The sequence below is a fragment of the Bos mutus genome, chromosome 1, assembly GCF_027580195.1.
Source record: "Bos mutus isolate GX-2022 chromosome 1, NWIPB_WYAK_1.1, whole genome shotgun sequence".
In the NCBI taxonomy this organism is placed as follows: domain Eukaryota; kingdom Metazoa; phylum Chordata; class Mammalia; order Artiodactyla; family Bovidae; genus Bos; species Bos mutus.
This window is the reverse complement of record NC_091617.1, coordinates 79,162,200-79,180,444: the sequence shown is the minus strand read 5'-3', so window position 1 is coordinate 79,180,444 and position 18,245 is coordinate 79,162,200. Positions and strand designations below refer to the sequence as shown.

Genomic DNA, 18,245 nt, shown 5'->3' with positions numbered 1-18,245 from the left:
GGAATAAAGCAATGAAAACAAAATTTTAAAATATGTTGAGAGGAAAGGAAAGAAAAAAAAGAAAAAAGAATAGATATGCATAGTTAAATAGAGGTAGATGAAGAAGATTTACATGCATTAAAGATTAAATAGAAGAGGAAAAGAACAGTAGGAAAGGCAAACAAAGGAATAAATGTAGAGAAAATATAATTGGTTTTAAAAGATTAAAAACTGAATTTAAAAAAGATAAAAGAAAAAAAAAGGAAGAAAGAAAAAGAAAGGAAGAATGAAAAAAAAAAAAAAAAGGAAAACCACAGAACTGCAAAAGCCTAACATAGAGGCAGAGGTTTATAACAATAAAAAGTGTGACTGAATATTCACATATACATATACACCCATAAGTAAAATCAAAACAGTCCAACAAAAAAAAGTACAATAGATTGACCTGGTGAACAAAGAAAACCAAAAATTATATCTACCAGTTAAAAAAAAAAAAAAAAAAACTAACTAAAGCAAAAAGGTCAGTTTTTATTCCAGTCCCAAAGAAAGGCAATGCCAAAGGGTGCTCAAACTACCACACAATTGCACTCATCTCACACGCTAGTAAAATAATGCTCAAAATTCTCCAAGCCAGGCTTCAACAATACGTGAACCATGAACTTCCAGATGTTCAGGCTGGTTTTAGAAAAGGCAGAGAAACTAGAGATCAAATTGCCAACATCCACTGGATCATTGAAAAAGCAAGAGAGTTCCAGAAAAACATCTACTTCTGCTTTATTGACTATGCCAAAGCCTTTGACTGTGTGGATCACAACAAACTGTGGAAAATTCTGAAAGAGATGGGAATACCAGACCACCTGACCTGCCTCCTGAGAAATATCTGTGCAGGTCAAGAGGCAACAGTTAGAACTGGACATAGAACAACAGACTGGTTCCAAATAGGGAAAGGAGTACGTCAAGGCTGTGTATTGTCACCCTGCTTATTTAACTTCTATGCAGAGTACATCATGAGAAACGCTGGACTGGATGAAGAACAAGCTGGAATCAAGATTGCTGGGAGAAATATCAATAACCTCAGATATGCAGATGACAGCACCCTTATGGCAGAAAGTGAAGAACTAAAGAGCCTCTTGATGAAAGTGAAAGTGGAGAGTGAAAAAGTTGGCTTAAAGCTCAACATTCAGAAAGCTAAGATCACGGCATCTGGTCCCATCACTTCATGGCAAATAGATGGGGAAACAGTGGAAACAGTGACAGACTTTATGTTCCTGGGCTCCAAAATCACTGCAGATGGTGATTACAGCCATGAAATTAAAAGGCACTTGCTCCTTGAAAGAAAAGTTATGATAAATCTAGACAGCTTATTAAGAAGCAGAGACATTACTTTGCCAACAAAGGTCCATTAAGTCAAAGCTCTGGTTTTTCCAGTAGTCATGTATGGATGTGAGAGTTGGACTATAAAGAAAGCTGAGTACTGAAGCACTGATGCTTTTGAACTGTGGTGTTGGAGAAGATTCTTGAGAGTCCCTTGGACAGCAAGAAGATCCAACCAGTCAATCCTAAAGGAAATCAGTCCTGAATATTCATTGCAAGGACTGACACCCAAGCTGAAACTCCAGTATTTTGGCCACCTGATGCAAAGAACTGACTCATTTGAAAAGACCCTGATGCTGGGAAAGATTGAAAGCAGGAAGAGAAGCGGACAACAGAGGATGAGACGGTTGAATAGCATCACTGACTCAATGGACATGAATTTGAGTAAACTCTGGGAGTTGGTGATGGACAGGGAGGCCTGGTGTGCTGGAGTCCATGGGGTCGCAAAGAGCTGGAAACGACTGAGTGACTGAACTGAACTAAACTGAACTAAAGCACACATTGGAAAACAAAACTAAAGCAAGGTGCCATTGGGGAGTAAAGCAGTAAAATAAAACAATATGCTGAGAGAAAAGGAAAGAAAGAAATAATAGATATGCAAAGTTAAATAGAGGTAGATAAAGAAGATTTCGGAGAAGGCAATGGCACCCGACTGCAGTACTCTTGCCTGGAAAATCCCATGGACGGAGGAGCCTGGTGGGCTGCAGTCCATGGGGTCGCTAAGAGTCGGACACGACTGAGCGACTTCACTTTCACTTTTCACTTTCATGCATTGGAGAAGGAAATGGCAACCCACTCCAGTGTTCTTGCCTGGAGAATCCCAGGGACGGGGGAGCCTGATGGGCTGCCATCTATGGGGTCGCACAGAGTCGGACATGACTGAAGTGACTTAGCAGCAGCAAAGAAGATTTATATACATTAAAGATTAACTGCAATGGGAAAAGGACAGTAGGAAAGGAAACAAAAGAATAAATGTAGAAAAAATAATAATAGGTTTTAAAAAATTAAAATTAAAAAAGAGAAGAGAAAAAAGGGCAAGAAGTGAGAAAAAAATTAAAAAACACACAACTGCAAAAGCCCAACATAGAGGCAGAGGTTTATAACAACAATAAAAAATGTGACTGAGGAAAAAAAAATGCTCAAAAGCTTAATTAGATTTCATAGTGCCAATAAAATCGACAACTATACCAGAGGGGGGACAAAAAAAAGGGGGGAAAAACCCAAAGGTCTATAGAACAAGTAGAAATGTAAGAATAGTAAATTTTTTCTTGAGTCACTGCTGTCAGAATCCTTTCCCTCACTGGGAGTCACAGTCCACCTCACTTTCCTAAGATGCCCTCCAACACTGTGTTGATCTCTGGACCTGCTGTGGGGGCAGCTCAGATTCTAATCTGGTCCTACTCCTGTGTTTTCTTGCCTCCAAAGTCCACAGCTATCAGAATTAGTGCGTTTTCTTTTGGGGGAGCTCTCAGTGTCCTTTTGTATATCCATATACACAGAGTCTGCCTAGTTGATCGTGTGGATTTAATCTGCAACTTGTTCAGCTGGTGGGAAGGTTTTGGGTCTTCTTCCTTAGTCACACTGCCCCTGGGTTTTATTTCCACCTCTGCATGTGGGTCGTCCACTAGGGTTTGCTCCTGAAGCTTCCCTGGAGGACTTGGGTCTGTCCCATTGAGGGCCAGGTGTGGAGGTAGTGTAGATGCTGGGGTTGCAGAGGTTCTGGCAACACCAGGTACTCAGGGGAGTTGGCAGCTAGGTCAGCAGGAAATATGGTGCTCTAGAAGGGTATGGCAACCAGTATTGGCCAATATGCTCCAGTATTCTTGCCTGGAGAACCCGCCTGACAGAGAAGCCTGGCAAGCCATGGTCACCAGTGCTGCAAAGAGTTGTTCACGACTGAAACAACCCTGCATGCACAGACATAAGACTTTTTTTGCCTGTGGTAGCTCTGCCCGAGTGAGGGCTGAGCGTGAAGGTGGTGCAGCTGCTTGGCTTGTGGGGACCCTGGTGGTGCCAAGTATGCAGGGACATGGACTGTCTCCATAGCAGAAGTTATGGCCCTATCAGAGTCTTTTTTTCTAGCCTTTTGTAGCTGGCGATCAGAAGACCTCTTTGGCCAGTCTTTCTCCATAGCTTCGCCTGTTCAGGCATTTAGAGGGCTGCCTTGCCTGGGGTCCTTCTCTGTTATCTGGAGCATCAGGCACATAGAGGGGACCCCCTGGCTTGGGTCCTACTCTGTGGATTGGTGTGTCAGGCACTTAAAGGGGCACTCTGGGTGGGTTCCTACTCTGTAGTTCCGTGCGTCAGGTGTTTGATGGTCCAGCCTCTCTATTGTTCAGCTGCTGATGCTGGCCTGTGGGAAGAGAAAGGATATGGTGATGGCTCCACCTCCTAAGCATGACTCAGCATATCACCTTGCTTCCATGGCTGCCTGGCTTCCCTCCACAGGCATTTCCCACCACAACCTCCTCCCTCACATACCCTCAATCCATCTCTCCACAGTGAACAGCAGCCCTCACCTTGGGATTGCTCCACAATCCCTAAACTCCAACTCCCAGCCACTGCACCTTCCAGGGGACCTGCATCCCTGTCCGGGGTATGTATGTCTGAGGCAAGGACTATTTGATTCTCATTCCATTTAGGCTGCCACAGATCAGCTGTTTCACTCTCAACCTTAAATGTTTCTCCTCTGACTCAGACAATTGCCCCGATGTGGGAATCAGACCCCTGCTTCCCCCACCCGCCGAGGGCAGGTCCAGTCCTACTAACATACCTGTTTTTCCCTCTAGTTCCTTCATCCTACTGAGTTTTGCATGGATCTATATATTCTTTTCCACTCATCAGGTACTCCTGTCCACTCTCAGCTGGTGTTCTGCATGCACTTCTGTGTGAAGGTGTATTCCTGAAGTATCTGTGGAGAGAGATGTACTCCATATCCACCTACTCCTCTGCCATCTTATTCTCCTAGGTGGCGTTTGAAGAGGGAAATCCTACCTTTGCCAGAGCTTTAGGTGTTTCATATAACTGTGGGCCCGTAAATTGTTAGGACAAAGAAGAAACTTACAGATATGTGGTACAATTCTATTAACCTTAGGGTTACAGAAATGTAGGACCAGAGAGGTCAGCTTCTTTGGGTAACACAGCAAGTCAGCGACAGAATGGAGACCGCCCCCCCACCTCAGTTTTTCTTGCTCTCATTCATTCCACAATTCTTTATACTTCTCTCTCTCCTTGTAGTTTCTGAGAGTTTATATATGTAGATATGTACTGAATATCATATTATATATAATATGCAGGGGTATATGGCACCATATAGTTAGACAAGAGGCCAGTTGCTTCCAGAAGCAGGTGAGGTGTCCCAGATGTTAAAATGCAATTCAGTCAAACAATGGCAAAGAGTCCAAAGAAAATAGTGAAGGTAACACTTGGGTTAAAATGGCTATGTATGCCAAAATCCTTCTCAGTCAGGCACAAGTGGTCTGGGTGATGCCTGGGTCACTATAACCCATGAGCTCACTCTGGGGCAGACTTGGCTAGTTCCGGGCTGGTGTGTTAATCTGTTTGAGCCTTCTAGACTTGTTCCCCATGGGCACTCAGATAAGGGGCTGAGAGAGGGATAACTTAGGAGTTTGGGATTAACAGATACACACTACTATACACAAAGTAGATAAACAACAAGGACCTATGTATAACACAGGGAACTATGTTCGATATCCTGTAATAACCTATGGTGGAAAAGAATCTGAAAAATTACAGATATATATGTGTAACTATATCACTTTGCTGTACAGCTGAAACTAACACGACATTGTAAACCAATGGTACTTCAATTTTAAAAAGAGGCGGAGTTCGTTTTCTATCTCCTTCACTCTGGCCCTGTGATTGCTTTGACCAACAGAATATGATAGGAATGATATTCTGGGATTTCTGACCCCAGACTTAAGAGGACTGGCAGCTTCCATTTCCTTCCTCTTGGAATGCTCCTTCCTGGAAACCATCCACCATGCAATGAGGACACCTAAGTAGCTGAGGAATGCCATAATAGTGAATAAGGAATTCTGAAAGTCCACAAATGCCACAGCATTATGAAGAAGGAAGAGAAACCTGTATCCATAGTACTTGTCTATTTCAGTTAAAAACAAAGTTCTACCTATTTTCATTTCCCTGATGGAAATGGTCAAGTATAATCAAACTGCCACCAGGTGGTTAGCGGGTTCCCCATGGGATTGTGCCCCCCAGTAAAGGGTTCAATGCTGATCATTGACATCTTGTCATTTGGACACTCAGCAGTGAGCCTAGAGAATACCTTATTTGCCACTATGATATTCTGCATAGCATTGTTTGGGTTCATGCTCACGGAATTCATTTGTCTTACTACATATCCCATCACTCTAAAGTGACTGACCTGAATAAACAGTGGGAGGCCTTTGGAAGACTCATTTATAGAGCCATCTAGGTGACCTTGCAGGGCGTCCCTGGTGGCTCAGATGGTAAAGAATCTGGCTGCGATGCAGGAGAGCTGAGCTTGATACCAGGTGGGGAATATCCCCTGGAGAAGGGAATGACAACCTACTCCAGTATTCTTACCTGAGAAATTCCATGGACAGAGGAGCCTGGTGGGCTACAATACATGGGGTCACTAGGACTTGGACACAACTGATCGACTAACACACAGCTGACCTTGTAGGACTGGGGTATTATTCTCCAGGATGTGGCATATACTCTAAATTAGCAACCAAGGTTTAGTGCTGTTTTCCTCAGCCTCAAGTATTAAGAGGTGGAAAAGCTCTCTCAAAATTACCTCTGATGGTACACTAGTGATTTTAGTTCAGTTCAGTTCAGTTGCTTAGTCATGTCCGACTCTTTGCGACCCCATGGACTGCAGCACACTAGGCCTCCCTGTCCATCACCAACTCCCGGAGTTCACTCAGACTCACGTCCATCGAGTCAGTGATGCCATCCAGCCATCTCACCCTCTGTCGTCCCCTTCTCCTCCCTCCTTCAATCTTTCCCAGCATCAAAATCTTTTCCAATGAGCCATTTCTTCACATCTGGTGGCCAAAGTATTGGAGTTTCACCTTCGGTGTCAGTCCTTGCAATGAATATTCAGGACTGATTTCATTTAGGATGGAGTGGTTGGATCTCCTTGTAATCCAAGGGACTCCCAAGGGTCTCCTCCAATACCACAGTTCAAAAGCATCAATTCTTCAGCTCTCAGCTTTCTTTATAGTCCAACTCTCACATCCATACATGACTACTGGAAAAACCATACCTTTGACTAAATGGACCTTTATTGGCAAAGTAATGTCTCTGCTTTTTAATGTGCTGTCTAGGTTGGTCATAACTTTCCTTCCAAGAAGTAAGCATCTTTTAATTTCATGGCTGCAATCACCATCTGCAGTGATTTTGGAGCCCAAAAACATATAGTCTGTCACTGTTTCCACTGTTTCCCCATCTATTTGCCATGAAGTGATGGGACCAGATGCCATGATCTTAGCTTTCTGAATGTTGAGCTTTAAGCCAACTTCTTCACTCTTCTCTTTCACTTTCATCAAGAGGCTCTTTAGTTCTTCTTCACTTTCTGCCATAACGGTGGTGTCATCTGCATATCTGAGGTTATTGATATTTCTCCAGGCAATCTTGATTCCAGCTTGTGGTTCTTCCAGCCCAGCGTTTCTCATGATGTACTCTGCATATAAGTTAAATACGCAGGGTGACAATATACAGCCTTGACTTACTCCTTTCCCTATTTGGAAACAGTCTATTGTTCCATGTCCAGTTCTAACTGTTGCTCCCTGACCTGCATACAGATTTCTCAAGAGGCAGATCAGGTGGTCTTGTATGCCCATCTCTTTCAGAATTTTCCACAGTTTGTGGTGATCCACACAGTCAAATACTTTGGCATAGTCAATAAAGCAGAAATAAACGTTTTTCTGGAACTTTTTCAGATAATCCAACAGATGTTGGCAATTTGATCTCTGGTTCCTCTGCCTTTTCTAAAACCAGCCTGAACATCTGGAAGTTCATGGTTCATGTACTGCTGAAGCCTGGCTTGGAGAATTTTGAGCATTACTTTACTAGCATGTGAGATGAGTGCAATTGTGTGGTAGTTTGAGCATTCTTTGGCATTGCCTTTCTTTGGGATTGGAATGAAAACTGACCTTTTCCAGTCCTCTGGCCACTGCTGAGTTTTCCAAATTTGCTGGCATGTTGAGTGCAGCACTTTCACAGTATCATCTTTCAGGATTTGAAATAGCTCAACTGAAATTCCATCACCTCCACTAGCTTTGTTCCTAGTGATGCTTTCTAAGGCCCACTTGACTTCACATTCCAGGATGTCTGGCTCTAGGTGAGTGTGAGTGATCACACCATCGTGATTATCTGGGTCGTGAAGATCTTTTTTGTACAGTTCTTCTGTGTATTCTTGCCACCTCTTCTTAATATCTTCTGCTTCTGTTAGGTCCATACCATTTCTGTCCTTTATTGAGCCCATCTTTGCATGAAATGTTCCCTTGTTATCTCTCATTTTCTTGAAGAGATCTCTAGTCTTTCCCATTCTGTTGTTTTCCTCTATTTCTTTGCATTGATCGCTGAGGAAGGCTTTCTTATCTCTTCTTGCTATTCTTTGGAACTCTGCATTCAGATGCTTATATCTTTCCTTTTCTCCTTTGCTTTTCACTTCTCTTCTTTTCACAGCTATTTGTAAGGCCTCCCCAGACAACCATTTTACCTTTTTGCATTTCTTTTTCTTGGGAATGGTCTTGATCCCTGTCTCCTGTACAATGTCACGAACCTCCATCCATAGTTCATCAGGCACTCTATCAGATCTGGTCCCTTAAATCTATTTCTCACTTCCACTGTATAATCGTAAGGGATTTGATTTAGGTCATACCTGAATGGTCTAATGGTTTTCCCCACTTTTTTCAATTTAAGTCTGAATTTACAATAAGGAGTTCATGATCTGAGCCACCATCAGCTCCTGGTCTTGTTTTTGCTGACTCTATAGAGCTTCTCCATCTTTGGCTGCAAAGAATATAGTCAATCTGATTTCAGTGTTGGCTATCTGGTGATGTCCATGTGTAGACTCTTCTCTCGTGTTGTTGGAAGAGGGTGTTTGCTATGACCAGTGCGTTCTCTTGGCAAAACTCTATTAGCCTTTTCCCTGCTTCATTCTGTACGCCAAAGCCAGATTTGCCTGTTACTCCAGGTATTTCTTGACTTCCTACTTTTGCATTCCAGTCCCCTATAATGAAAAGGACATCTTTTTTGGGTGTTAGTTCTAAAAGGTCTTGTAGGTCTTCATAGAACCGTTCAACTTCAGCTTCTTCAGTATTACTGTTTGGGGGCCAGACTTGGATTACTGTGATATTGAATGGTTTGCCTTGGAAATGAACAGAGATCATTCGGTTGTTTTTGAGATTTTAGTTACTGATTAGTTACCCCACTCCAGTACTCTTGCCTGGAAAATCCCATGGACAGAGGAGCCTGGTAGGCTGCAGTCCATGAGGTCACTAAGAGTCAGACACGACTGAACGACTTCACTTTCACTTTTCACTTTTGTGCATTGGAGAAGGAAATAGCAACCCACTCCAGTGTTCTTGCCTGGAGAATCCCAGGGATGGGGGGGCCTGGTGGGCTGCCGTATATGGGGTTGCACAGAGTCGGACACGACTGAAGTGACTTAGCAGTTAGTTAGTTAGAGTGTTTTGTATGTTTGTTTTTGGTTTACTCTTTGCTTCCTTTCTGCCACAACTTTTGGTTTCCAAGGGAGGAATGTTTCCATCAAGGAAGAAAAAAATCGTTTAATTAGGTGGAAGTTGAGATTACCACCTGGGCTCTTTATACCAGCAAATCAACAGATCATGGAGGGGCTTACTATTTGGGTTCAGAAAATGTAGGTCATTTTAGGAAGGACAGTTCTTTGTTGTGGAAATGTCAGGTGTATTTAGATCCTTGGTCTCCAGGCACTGTGTGCCAACAGAAACGTCTAGTCATTGATCCAACCAGCAAACATACCCCCTTGCCCTTTAGGGATATGGCATTGTTCATGGCTGAGAATCACTTGTCATTAGTGTGTTATTTTAAGAGCGAGGATGTTTATTTTTATAACATTTTGATAAGCAATAATAGAATAATAAACTTCAGGAAATATTTCTGATTGAGCCAAATACCAAATTAGACACATGGTTTTCTTCCTTCTTTCTCCCGCACTGCCACACTATTTTCTACTTGGGGATTTAGCTTTAAACTATTTAATGGGTTTAAATTGTGATCACAAACTTTAAGAAACTGGTCAAGGTGATGTCATTGGCTTTAAAGACATCTATATTTGAGACAGGCTGGGACAAGGGCCCCTCTGCTGCAGTGCTTGCAGCTGGACAAACATACCCTCAAGCAAAAAAAAAAAACAGAAAACAAAAAACGAAGAAACTATAAGGGGCTAAAAACAATTGCAGGCATGTGCAGTTGGGGCAAATTAAGAACATCAGGATATGAAAAGACCAAAAGCCCACTGCCACTTCAGACGGGTTCAAAGCAAAAACAAGGTTCTGTGCATGCCCCTTGCCCTTAGTACAAGGGTCAAACTACCTAAGCTACCCCTCTGGCACGACCCCTGGACCCACCCCATACAAAGAACTAGCTCATTGCTCCCTTCAGGGAATGAGCAAGAGAACCCCTTACTTGTTTCCACCCCTTCCTGCTGCAGCACAAGTCCCAGCAAAGCCTTGCCTGAATTTTTCCTCTGGCCTCTTATCAATTTATATTGATTAGAGCCCAAGAATCCTGATGCTAAAAGACTGGCAATCTCTAAATTGTGGATTTCATGGCATCAGAGTTCATTTGATAGAGAGCAAGTTGCAATACAGTAGGGTTATTTGCATTGATAGAAATATTATTATATTAGAGAAAATATTCCCCTATACAGAAGGATGTACTACATAGATCTCCACAATAGTAAGCTCAGGTTCTAAATTAAACTTAATTTGTGCCAGTGGGAATTGCATCAGCTGGTTACACACACACATGTGGACACACGCACACACACACACACACACACCTCTGGTGCTTCTTACCTTCTGTGTTCTTGTCTTTCATCATAATGTTTATTGTAGCAACAACTGCAAAATACTTCTAGAGAATTTGTTCCTGATATCAGGTAACACACTTTGGTTTCACAACGAGTTCACATACTTCCTGGAAATATCCTCAGTTTCCACTCTCTCCTTGGCCTGTGGCTGCAATGTAAGACAGCTCCCATCACACCTCTGAGGCTGGTTAGTCAGTTTATGTACTTCTCTGGATATCAACTGCCTTAACTCAGAGACAAGAACACTGACTTGAAGGATAAAAGTTTAATGAGCCTAAAAATCCTTTCCAGCATGAATGTGCTGTGGTTCTGACTTAATTTCTGTCCTTCTTATTATGTCCTATACAAAGCTAGTGGACTGACACCTCCCCAGAGACCTTTAACTACGTAGCAGCCCCCAGACAGACAGACCCTGGCCCCAGGCACTACCTGCGATGCCTCATGAGAAGCGTCCTTCTGCCATCCAGTGGCCTCCAGCCTACATCTTGTCCTCCAAGGATTCGGGTTTCTAAGTATAAAGCTCCATGAATTCATATGTGCCTACAGTCAAAGGGGACCTTAGCCTTGCCCTCTACTCTAATTCTTCACTGAACAGATGAACAAACTGAGGCTAAGAGAAGTGACTTGACCATGGTCACAAAGGAAGCCAGTAAAAGGGCTGAGGATATATGTTGATATCTCCACCTTCCAGTTCAGTGTTCTCTACACTGAACCTGGGTTGCTGCTGCTGCTGCTGCTAAGTCACTTCAGTTGGGCCTGACTCTGTGTGACCCCATAGATGGCAGCCCACCAGTCTCTGCTGTCCCTGGGATTCTCCAGGCAAGAACACTGGAGTGGGTTGCCATTTCCTTCTCCAATGCATGAAAGTGAAAAGTGAAAGTGAAGTCACTCAATCGTGTCAGACTCTTTGTGACCCCATGAACTGCAGCCTATCAGGCTCTTCCGCCCACTGGATTTTCCAGGCAAGAGTACTGGAGTGGGTTACCATTTCCTTCTCCGCTGAACCTGGGTGCCTTTCATCAAATGTCTATGGCATCACAGGAATGGTGAAGCTGCTGATATTACCTCTGTATAGAGATTATTATTAAGATGAAATAAATTAAGACATATACAGTACTTAGGAAAATGCCTGATACCTCGCTTAAGTGCGAGTGATTGCTGTTGCTGTGCAAATTTAAAATGTATTCACATAAAACACCAACATACATTTTGAAATGATATATATAAATATATTAGGATACCCAAGAGGATATAAGAGCATTCAAAAAAAAAAAAAGAGAGAGAGAAAAAAACTACCTAGGCAAGCAATTTCAGAGCTCCTGCTTTTAATCACCAGAGACACTGCTTCGTTATTATCCCACTGCCTATCTGAATAAACTGAGGCTAAAATAAAGGATGCCAAAGCATCAAGCATTCATGCAAAAGCAGAAGAATCACTTGGAAGACAGTCTCGGGTATCACATAGGCGATTTAGGCCCTTCTTTTTCATCCTTAAGCTTCAGAATCTGTAGGCGGTCTACAAGTTATGCTGTTGCAAGAGCCTGCTTATGTTCTAGCCACATCAAGCTTCTACAGGAGTAGAGCCACAAGCGTGTTTTCCAACTGCAGGAAGCATCATCTCTCATGCCTGAAATGCAGGCCCGTGAGCGTCAGCAATAAGCTTTATTCAAATAGGAAGTGAGTGTAATTGTGAAATGTTGAGAAAAATTAATGCCCCTGCAAAGAGGGTTTCCTAAATAAATTATGCTCAACCATATAACAGCATATAGGCAGCTTCTGAGATGGAATAATATTAATGATGTATGTGTGTATATATGCATACACATGCACATACACACACATATATATACACTTGTACATGTACAGAAAAATAACAGGCAGGGTGTGCACATCATAATATTAACAGTGACTATCTTGAGCACGGGTATTAGGAAGAATCTTATCTTTGCCTTGTTTGATCTATATTTTCCAATTTTTCTATAAAAAACCTGTATGACTTTTATAAAGGAAAATGTATTAAAGATTAGCCAAAGAGGCACCAATAGTAAAGGTTGTTTTCCCCATGGGTATTATGTTCCGCTTCTATAAACAAGTTGAAGATTATCTTTTCTGCGTCTGCCAGGCTGATGCAATGGTCCCACCTTTGTGCACAGGTGGCTGCTCTTCTACATGGCTGTCACAGCACAGATTCTGTTGCATTCTGGTTACTGGTACAACTGTCTGGCATACACAGAGCCTGGCACATGGGTATGTTTGACAAACGAATTGATGGATTGGTACAGGCTCAAAAGCTTGGATTTTGCCAGGAGCTCTGCCATTTATATGCTAGGTGAGTCCCAGTCTCCTGATCTGTATAGTGGCAATAACAGTTGTGGGTCAAGAGACCTCCAATCGTTTTTGTAAATGGCAAAGTGCTGGTTGCAAGACAGGTGAGGGTGCAGAGAAAGGGTTTATTATTATTGCTGCATCTATTAACAGGTCTGCATCTTCCCATCCCTTATTTCTCTTTAGCTCCCAAAGGCATCACGGTTACCACAGCAGCCAGATGCTGATGATACCTCCAGGGACAGCAAGGTAAAGCTGAGCCATTTCCCAGGTCCTCGCCTCTGCATGCCCTTGGCAGGCCATAGTGAGATGATCTGAAGCTCACTCTCCTTTCAGGCCCCCCACCCTGTCTAAGGCCGCTTAGATTCACAAACTCTGCCTCCGCAGCCTCAGTTTGGGGCCCTGAAACACCCCTTCAGAGACTCCCTCCTTCTCAACCTCTGTCTCTTGGCTCCCTGCCTGGTTGCCGTGGAAACAGGTTCCACTGCGGACAAAGGAGGGAGCTGGGTCCCGCTTCCTCCCGGTCCTACTGATGAGGATTTTTAGACCGTGGAGACTGCGCTGCCCTGCCCTGCACCTGCCCTCACTCCCTGTGTTCTCACTCAAGTGGAGCTTGCCCTCCCTCGCCCCTGACGAGACCATGTGTAAAAGTGTGACCACAGATGAATGGAAGAAAATCTTCTATGAGAAGATGGAGGAGGCAAAGCCAGCGGACAGCTGGGACCTCATCATAGATCCCAACCTCAAGCACAATGTGCTAGCTCCAGGCTGGAAGCAGTACCTGGAGTTGCATGCTTCAGGCAGGTAAGTAGCCCAGGAAACAGGCTCTGCAGGCAGCCCCAGGGATACCTTTCCAGAAGAGACAGAAACGTGGAGAACCCATGTGCTAAGGGTCAGCTTTGCTGTGAGGCCACTGTAGACTGGGAGACAGAGGAAGAGGAGCTAACTGGGAGTTGGGATATGTGAGTTTGACCCCAGTTCTTCCACTGAGCACCTGGTAACTTTCCCTCTCTGAGTCATAGCTCTAAGTGCTGATATTTTATCTATTTTTATATTTAATAACCTCTTTGATAGCTCAGTTTTAAAGAATCCACCTGCAATGCAGGAGACCCCGGTTTGATTCCTGGGTTGGGAGGATTCACTGGAGAAGGGATAGGCTACCCACCCCAGTATTCTTGGGCTTCCCTTATGGCTCAGCTGGTAAAGACTCTGCCTGCAATTCAGGAGACCTGGGTTTGATCCCTGGGTTGGGAAGATCCCCTGGAAAAAGAAAGGGCTACCCACTCCAGTATTCTGGCCTAGAGAATTCCATGGACTGTATAGTCCAGGGCGTCACAAAGAGTTGTAGGACATGACTAAGCAACATTCACTTTCAACCTCTTAAAAAGGTTGAAAGCCAAGAGAAGGGGGACGTGCTTGTGGGTTGAGAGATTTATGTTCTGGTCCTGTACCAATTCAGTTTCAATCTATTTAATTCAGCTTGACTTAATATAAAATACTGAACACATGAAGTATGTTGGAAACTAGCTCTACTCTTCATGGCCTTTGAACAATCCAGTTTCCTTCTTGGATCTCTTTCCCCACTTGGTGGAAGAAAGAGAGAACAGTAGTATCGGCATCACCTGGAACTTGTTAAAGATGCAGAATCTTGGGTCCCATTCTAGACCTACTGAATCAGAACCTGCATTTCAACAAGGTTCCTAAGTGATTCGTACTTACAATAATGTCCAAGATGACTTTCCAGCACTCTTGTCCGTGGGTAGATTATGTAAAGTCTTGCCGCTGGGGCACAAGGTTTGGAGGCTGAGTGGTGCAGCCTGGGGGTCAGAAGCAAGGCCTTCCTTCCTACTTTTCCTGGTTCAAGTCACTCAGTTTAATTCAAGAAACATCTACTGGGCACCTGTTATGTGTTGGATACCAGCTCTGCCTCTAACTCACTGTGTGTTCCGCTTTCTTATTCTCTGTGCCTCAGAGTAAAACAAAGGGCTAACTAGGTGACTCCTAAAGTCCCTCTAGTTCTGACATTTTCCATTCCAAGTTTTGTAGTTTTGTTTCAGAGAGGGGAAACAGTCCCCAAAGGATGTGAGTAAAAGAAAATAGATAAAAAATGAAAATGTGGAACCCCTTACCCAGCTGACAGGACAGATGCAAAAGTACTGGACACTCGTTGACAGGGCCCAGGGCTTGTGGGGCTGAGTGGGGAGGGCTGGTTTCTCCTCTTGACCCAGCTGACAGCCTGAGAGCCCCAGCTGGCTCCAGTTAGCTCACTCTGGGTGAAGATTGCCTCCATATCCAGGACTTCAGACACATTAATCTTGGCACTGGCCCAGAGGCTAAGAAGCGATAATGGTGTCATTTTCTCCTGATTTGGGTCTAGCCTGTTCACAGTCAGTGTTGACAGGTAAGAGCGTGTGGATGGATTTTGCGTTTTCTAGGTGATGTGGGCCATCCCTGCTATCAGACTCAAAGGATATTTGAGCAGGAAGAACTCCTTTCGTACAATGTGCACGTTTTCCATGTGAGGAAAGCTGCCCAGGGCCACTCTCCTAGAGGCAAGGCCCTTGGGCATTGAGATGGAGGGCACTGAGGCTTCTGCAGGGCACAGAGAAGGGCCCCGAGATGGCTGAGCACTGCTGGATCCCAAGCGCATCCTGAGGCGGGGTCTCTGGTCCTAGCAGAGTCCACAAGAGGGCGGGCTGAGCAGTCACCTGGGGAAAGCTAATGAACTCAGGGAGGCGTAAACACACCGCCTCCACCTCCCAGCTCTGCCTCCTGCCCCATACCTCCTTCCTGCAATCTGTTTCCACCGTCTCCACTCTGTCCTCTCCTCTCCTCGTCCCCGCAGGTTCCACTGTTCCTGGTGCTGGCACACCTGGCAGTCGCCCCACTTGGTCATCCTCTTCCACATGTACCTGGACCGCGCCCAGCGGGCGGGCTCGGTGCGCATGCGCGTCTTCAAGCAGCTGTGCTATGAGTGCGGCACGGCGCGGCTGGACGAGTCGAGCATGCTGGAGGAGAACATCGAATGCCTCGTGGACAATCTCATCACCAGCCTGCGCGAGCAGTGCTACGGAGAGCGCGGCGGCCAGTACCGCATCCACGTGGCCAGCCGCCAAGATACCCGGCGGCACCGCGGCGAGTTCTGCGAGGCCTGCCAGGAGGGCATTGTGCACTGGAAGCCCAGCGAGAAGCTGCTGGAGGAGGAGGCGACCACCTATACCTTCTCCCGGGCGCCCAGCCCCACCAAGCCGCAGGCCGAGGAGGGTTCTGGCTGCAATTTCTTCTCCATCCCCTGGTGCTTGTTTTGGGCCACGGTCCTGCTGCTGATCATCTACCTGCAGTTCTCCTTCCGCAGCTCCGTCTAAGATTCCCTTGCTGGGCCCAGGGCGATGCTGGGGGCCCAAGGCCCGAGGGGCCAGCCAGCTGGTGGGAGGGGGTGAAGAGAGACCTGGGTTGGGAGTGGGGTTAAGTTCTAGCGCTGGTGCCACCACTGACTCCACAGGGACCCTGCACAAATCACCCAGCTTTTCCATCTATAAAATTAAGGGTTTGGGTTTAATCATTGGCTTTTCAAAGTGAGACCCAGGCCCCCAATGCTCTACATGGTGCCTTAGGGACTTTTGCATTTGGAAGGGAGACTGAGAGAGTGGCTTTCCCACCCTGGTCCTACCTCCCATCCCCATCCCCAACTCCTATTTCCTCCTCTTGCTTTAATCAGAGCAGCTCCATGTTAGATGGAGTTTTATTTAAGAGTTTTGGATGGAAAAAGGTCCAACTGGTTTTAAAAAGTTTGAAAGTTACAGGACTAGGTGATCTTAAAGGGCCTTTCCAGTGATGAGCTCACCCTTGCTTTCTGGTTCACCCTACCCCTTCCCCTCATTATCGCCCACATCCGGAGCTTCGGCCTTAAATTAGCCTCTGCCTAGTGTATGAGTCTCTTCCAGAGCTCTGTCTCCACACAAACAGCAGAGGTTCCTCTCAAAGAGAGAGAGAGAGAGGTGGGGGCACTAGGCTGCCCTTTTTTTCTGGGTATGTCAGGGTCACACTCCCAGTTTCCAGCTTCCCTCCATTCAGGGAAGTCATGGGATTAGGGTGGAGTCCCATAGCTCTTGGCTTCCCACCTGCTACATATGAACCATCAGAGAATTTAGCAGGGGTTTAGAAGGTAGAGTGTTAGAAGTAAAGCACAAAATTCCTAGGAAACAAATCAGTGTGTCTTCATTATAGTGAAGAGTCTGCAAAGTTCAGGGACCAAGTGCAACTGATTCTCAGCGGTTCTGATGGTCAGAATACAGGAAAAGAGACCTGGCTTCCTGGGCTGTTTGTTGAGAGACTTTCCCATACTGGCCAGGCTTGGTTCCTCTCACCAAAGTCAGCAGTGCACCCAGAACTACAGGGTTGGGGGTTCATTAGTAAGAGCGGGAGCATTAAAGATGCAAAGGGTTTTGCCCATAGAGAAGTGCATAGGTCGGTGCAAGAATCCTGATAGTTTTCAAATGGGATGCAATATGGTTTGGAGAGGGGGGAGAGATGATTTCTGACAGTAGGGGTATAGAATAAGGTATGGGGGAGGCAGAGAGCAAGAAGCAGGAACCACCTTCATTTCTGATGGTCCTCATTCACCTCACTTTTGTTAATAACCGACTCCTTCTTCTTCCCTCACCACTCCCCTTTCTAAGAGAAAGTCACCACCATCTGTAGTGGTGGAAGGAGGAGGGCCATTTATATATAGGCAGGGTGCTTTAATAAAGATGAGATTTCTTCAATCAGGCTTTGTAGTCATTAATGTGTGCTTGAGATTCACCAGTGTCCTTGATCTGTAATAGGCTGTTGGATACCCTGATCCCTTCTCTCCCCTTTCTGGGGTCCTCACATAAACTTGATCTGGCTCCAGCTTCCAGGTCAGGGCCAATCATGTACATAATCAGGAGGGATGCAGGCAGCCCTTGGCAAGTCATTCAGGGGAGGACTCAGCATAAGATCAGTCTTATTCTCGGCCTTGCTCTGATTCTAATAACTGGCTGGTGACTTCCTCTGCTTCACGTACACAGTATTCTTTCCTTTATCCAGGAAGCATACCTGAGCACCTTCTGTCTGGCCAGGCTTGATGCAGTGGCCACTAAGGGATGGGCTCTGTCTCTCAGAGATCTCTGCTTACAGCAGATATTCTCAAACTTGGCTGTTGTTTAGAAATCCTGGAGAGCTTTTAGAGAAATGTCAGTGCTCAGCCACTACCTCAGACCCATAGAATCAGACTTCCTGGGTGGCACTTGAGGATCTGAATTAGAATCAGACCCCCAGGTGGCCCACCTGAGTTGCCTGGGGTAATGCTGCCTACCTGAGGAATAGGTTTTCTTCTGTACCCAGACTTATGATTATAAGCCCTGAGATCTTCCTTGATGACCTCGCTTGGATTCTTTAGGATTTGGGCACAGTTTCCCTACTCACTACCCCTCCCTGCTGGGAACTTAACCCTCCC

General features: G+C 45.1%; 1 protein-coding gene across 1 annotated transcript; it reads left to right on the top strand.

The window, feature by feature from the left end:
- Nucleotides 1-13,298: 13,298 nt before the first annotated feature.
- On the top strand, nt 13,299-16,131 carry RTP1 (receptor transporter protein 1). Its single transcript, XM_005899646.2, has 2 exons — nt 13,299-13,570; nt 15,612-16,131. Exons 1-2 carry the CDS (start codon nt 13,299-13,301, stop codon nt 16,129-16,131), a joined length of 792 nt encoding a protein of 263 aa, XP_005899708.2.
- Nucleotides 16,132-18,245: the final 2,114 nt, after the last annotated feature.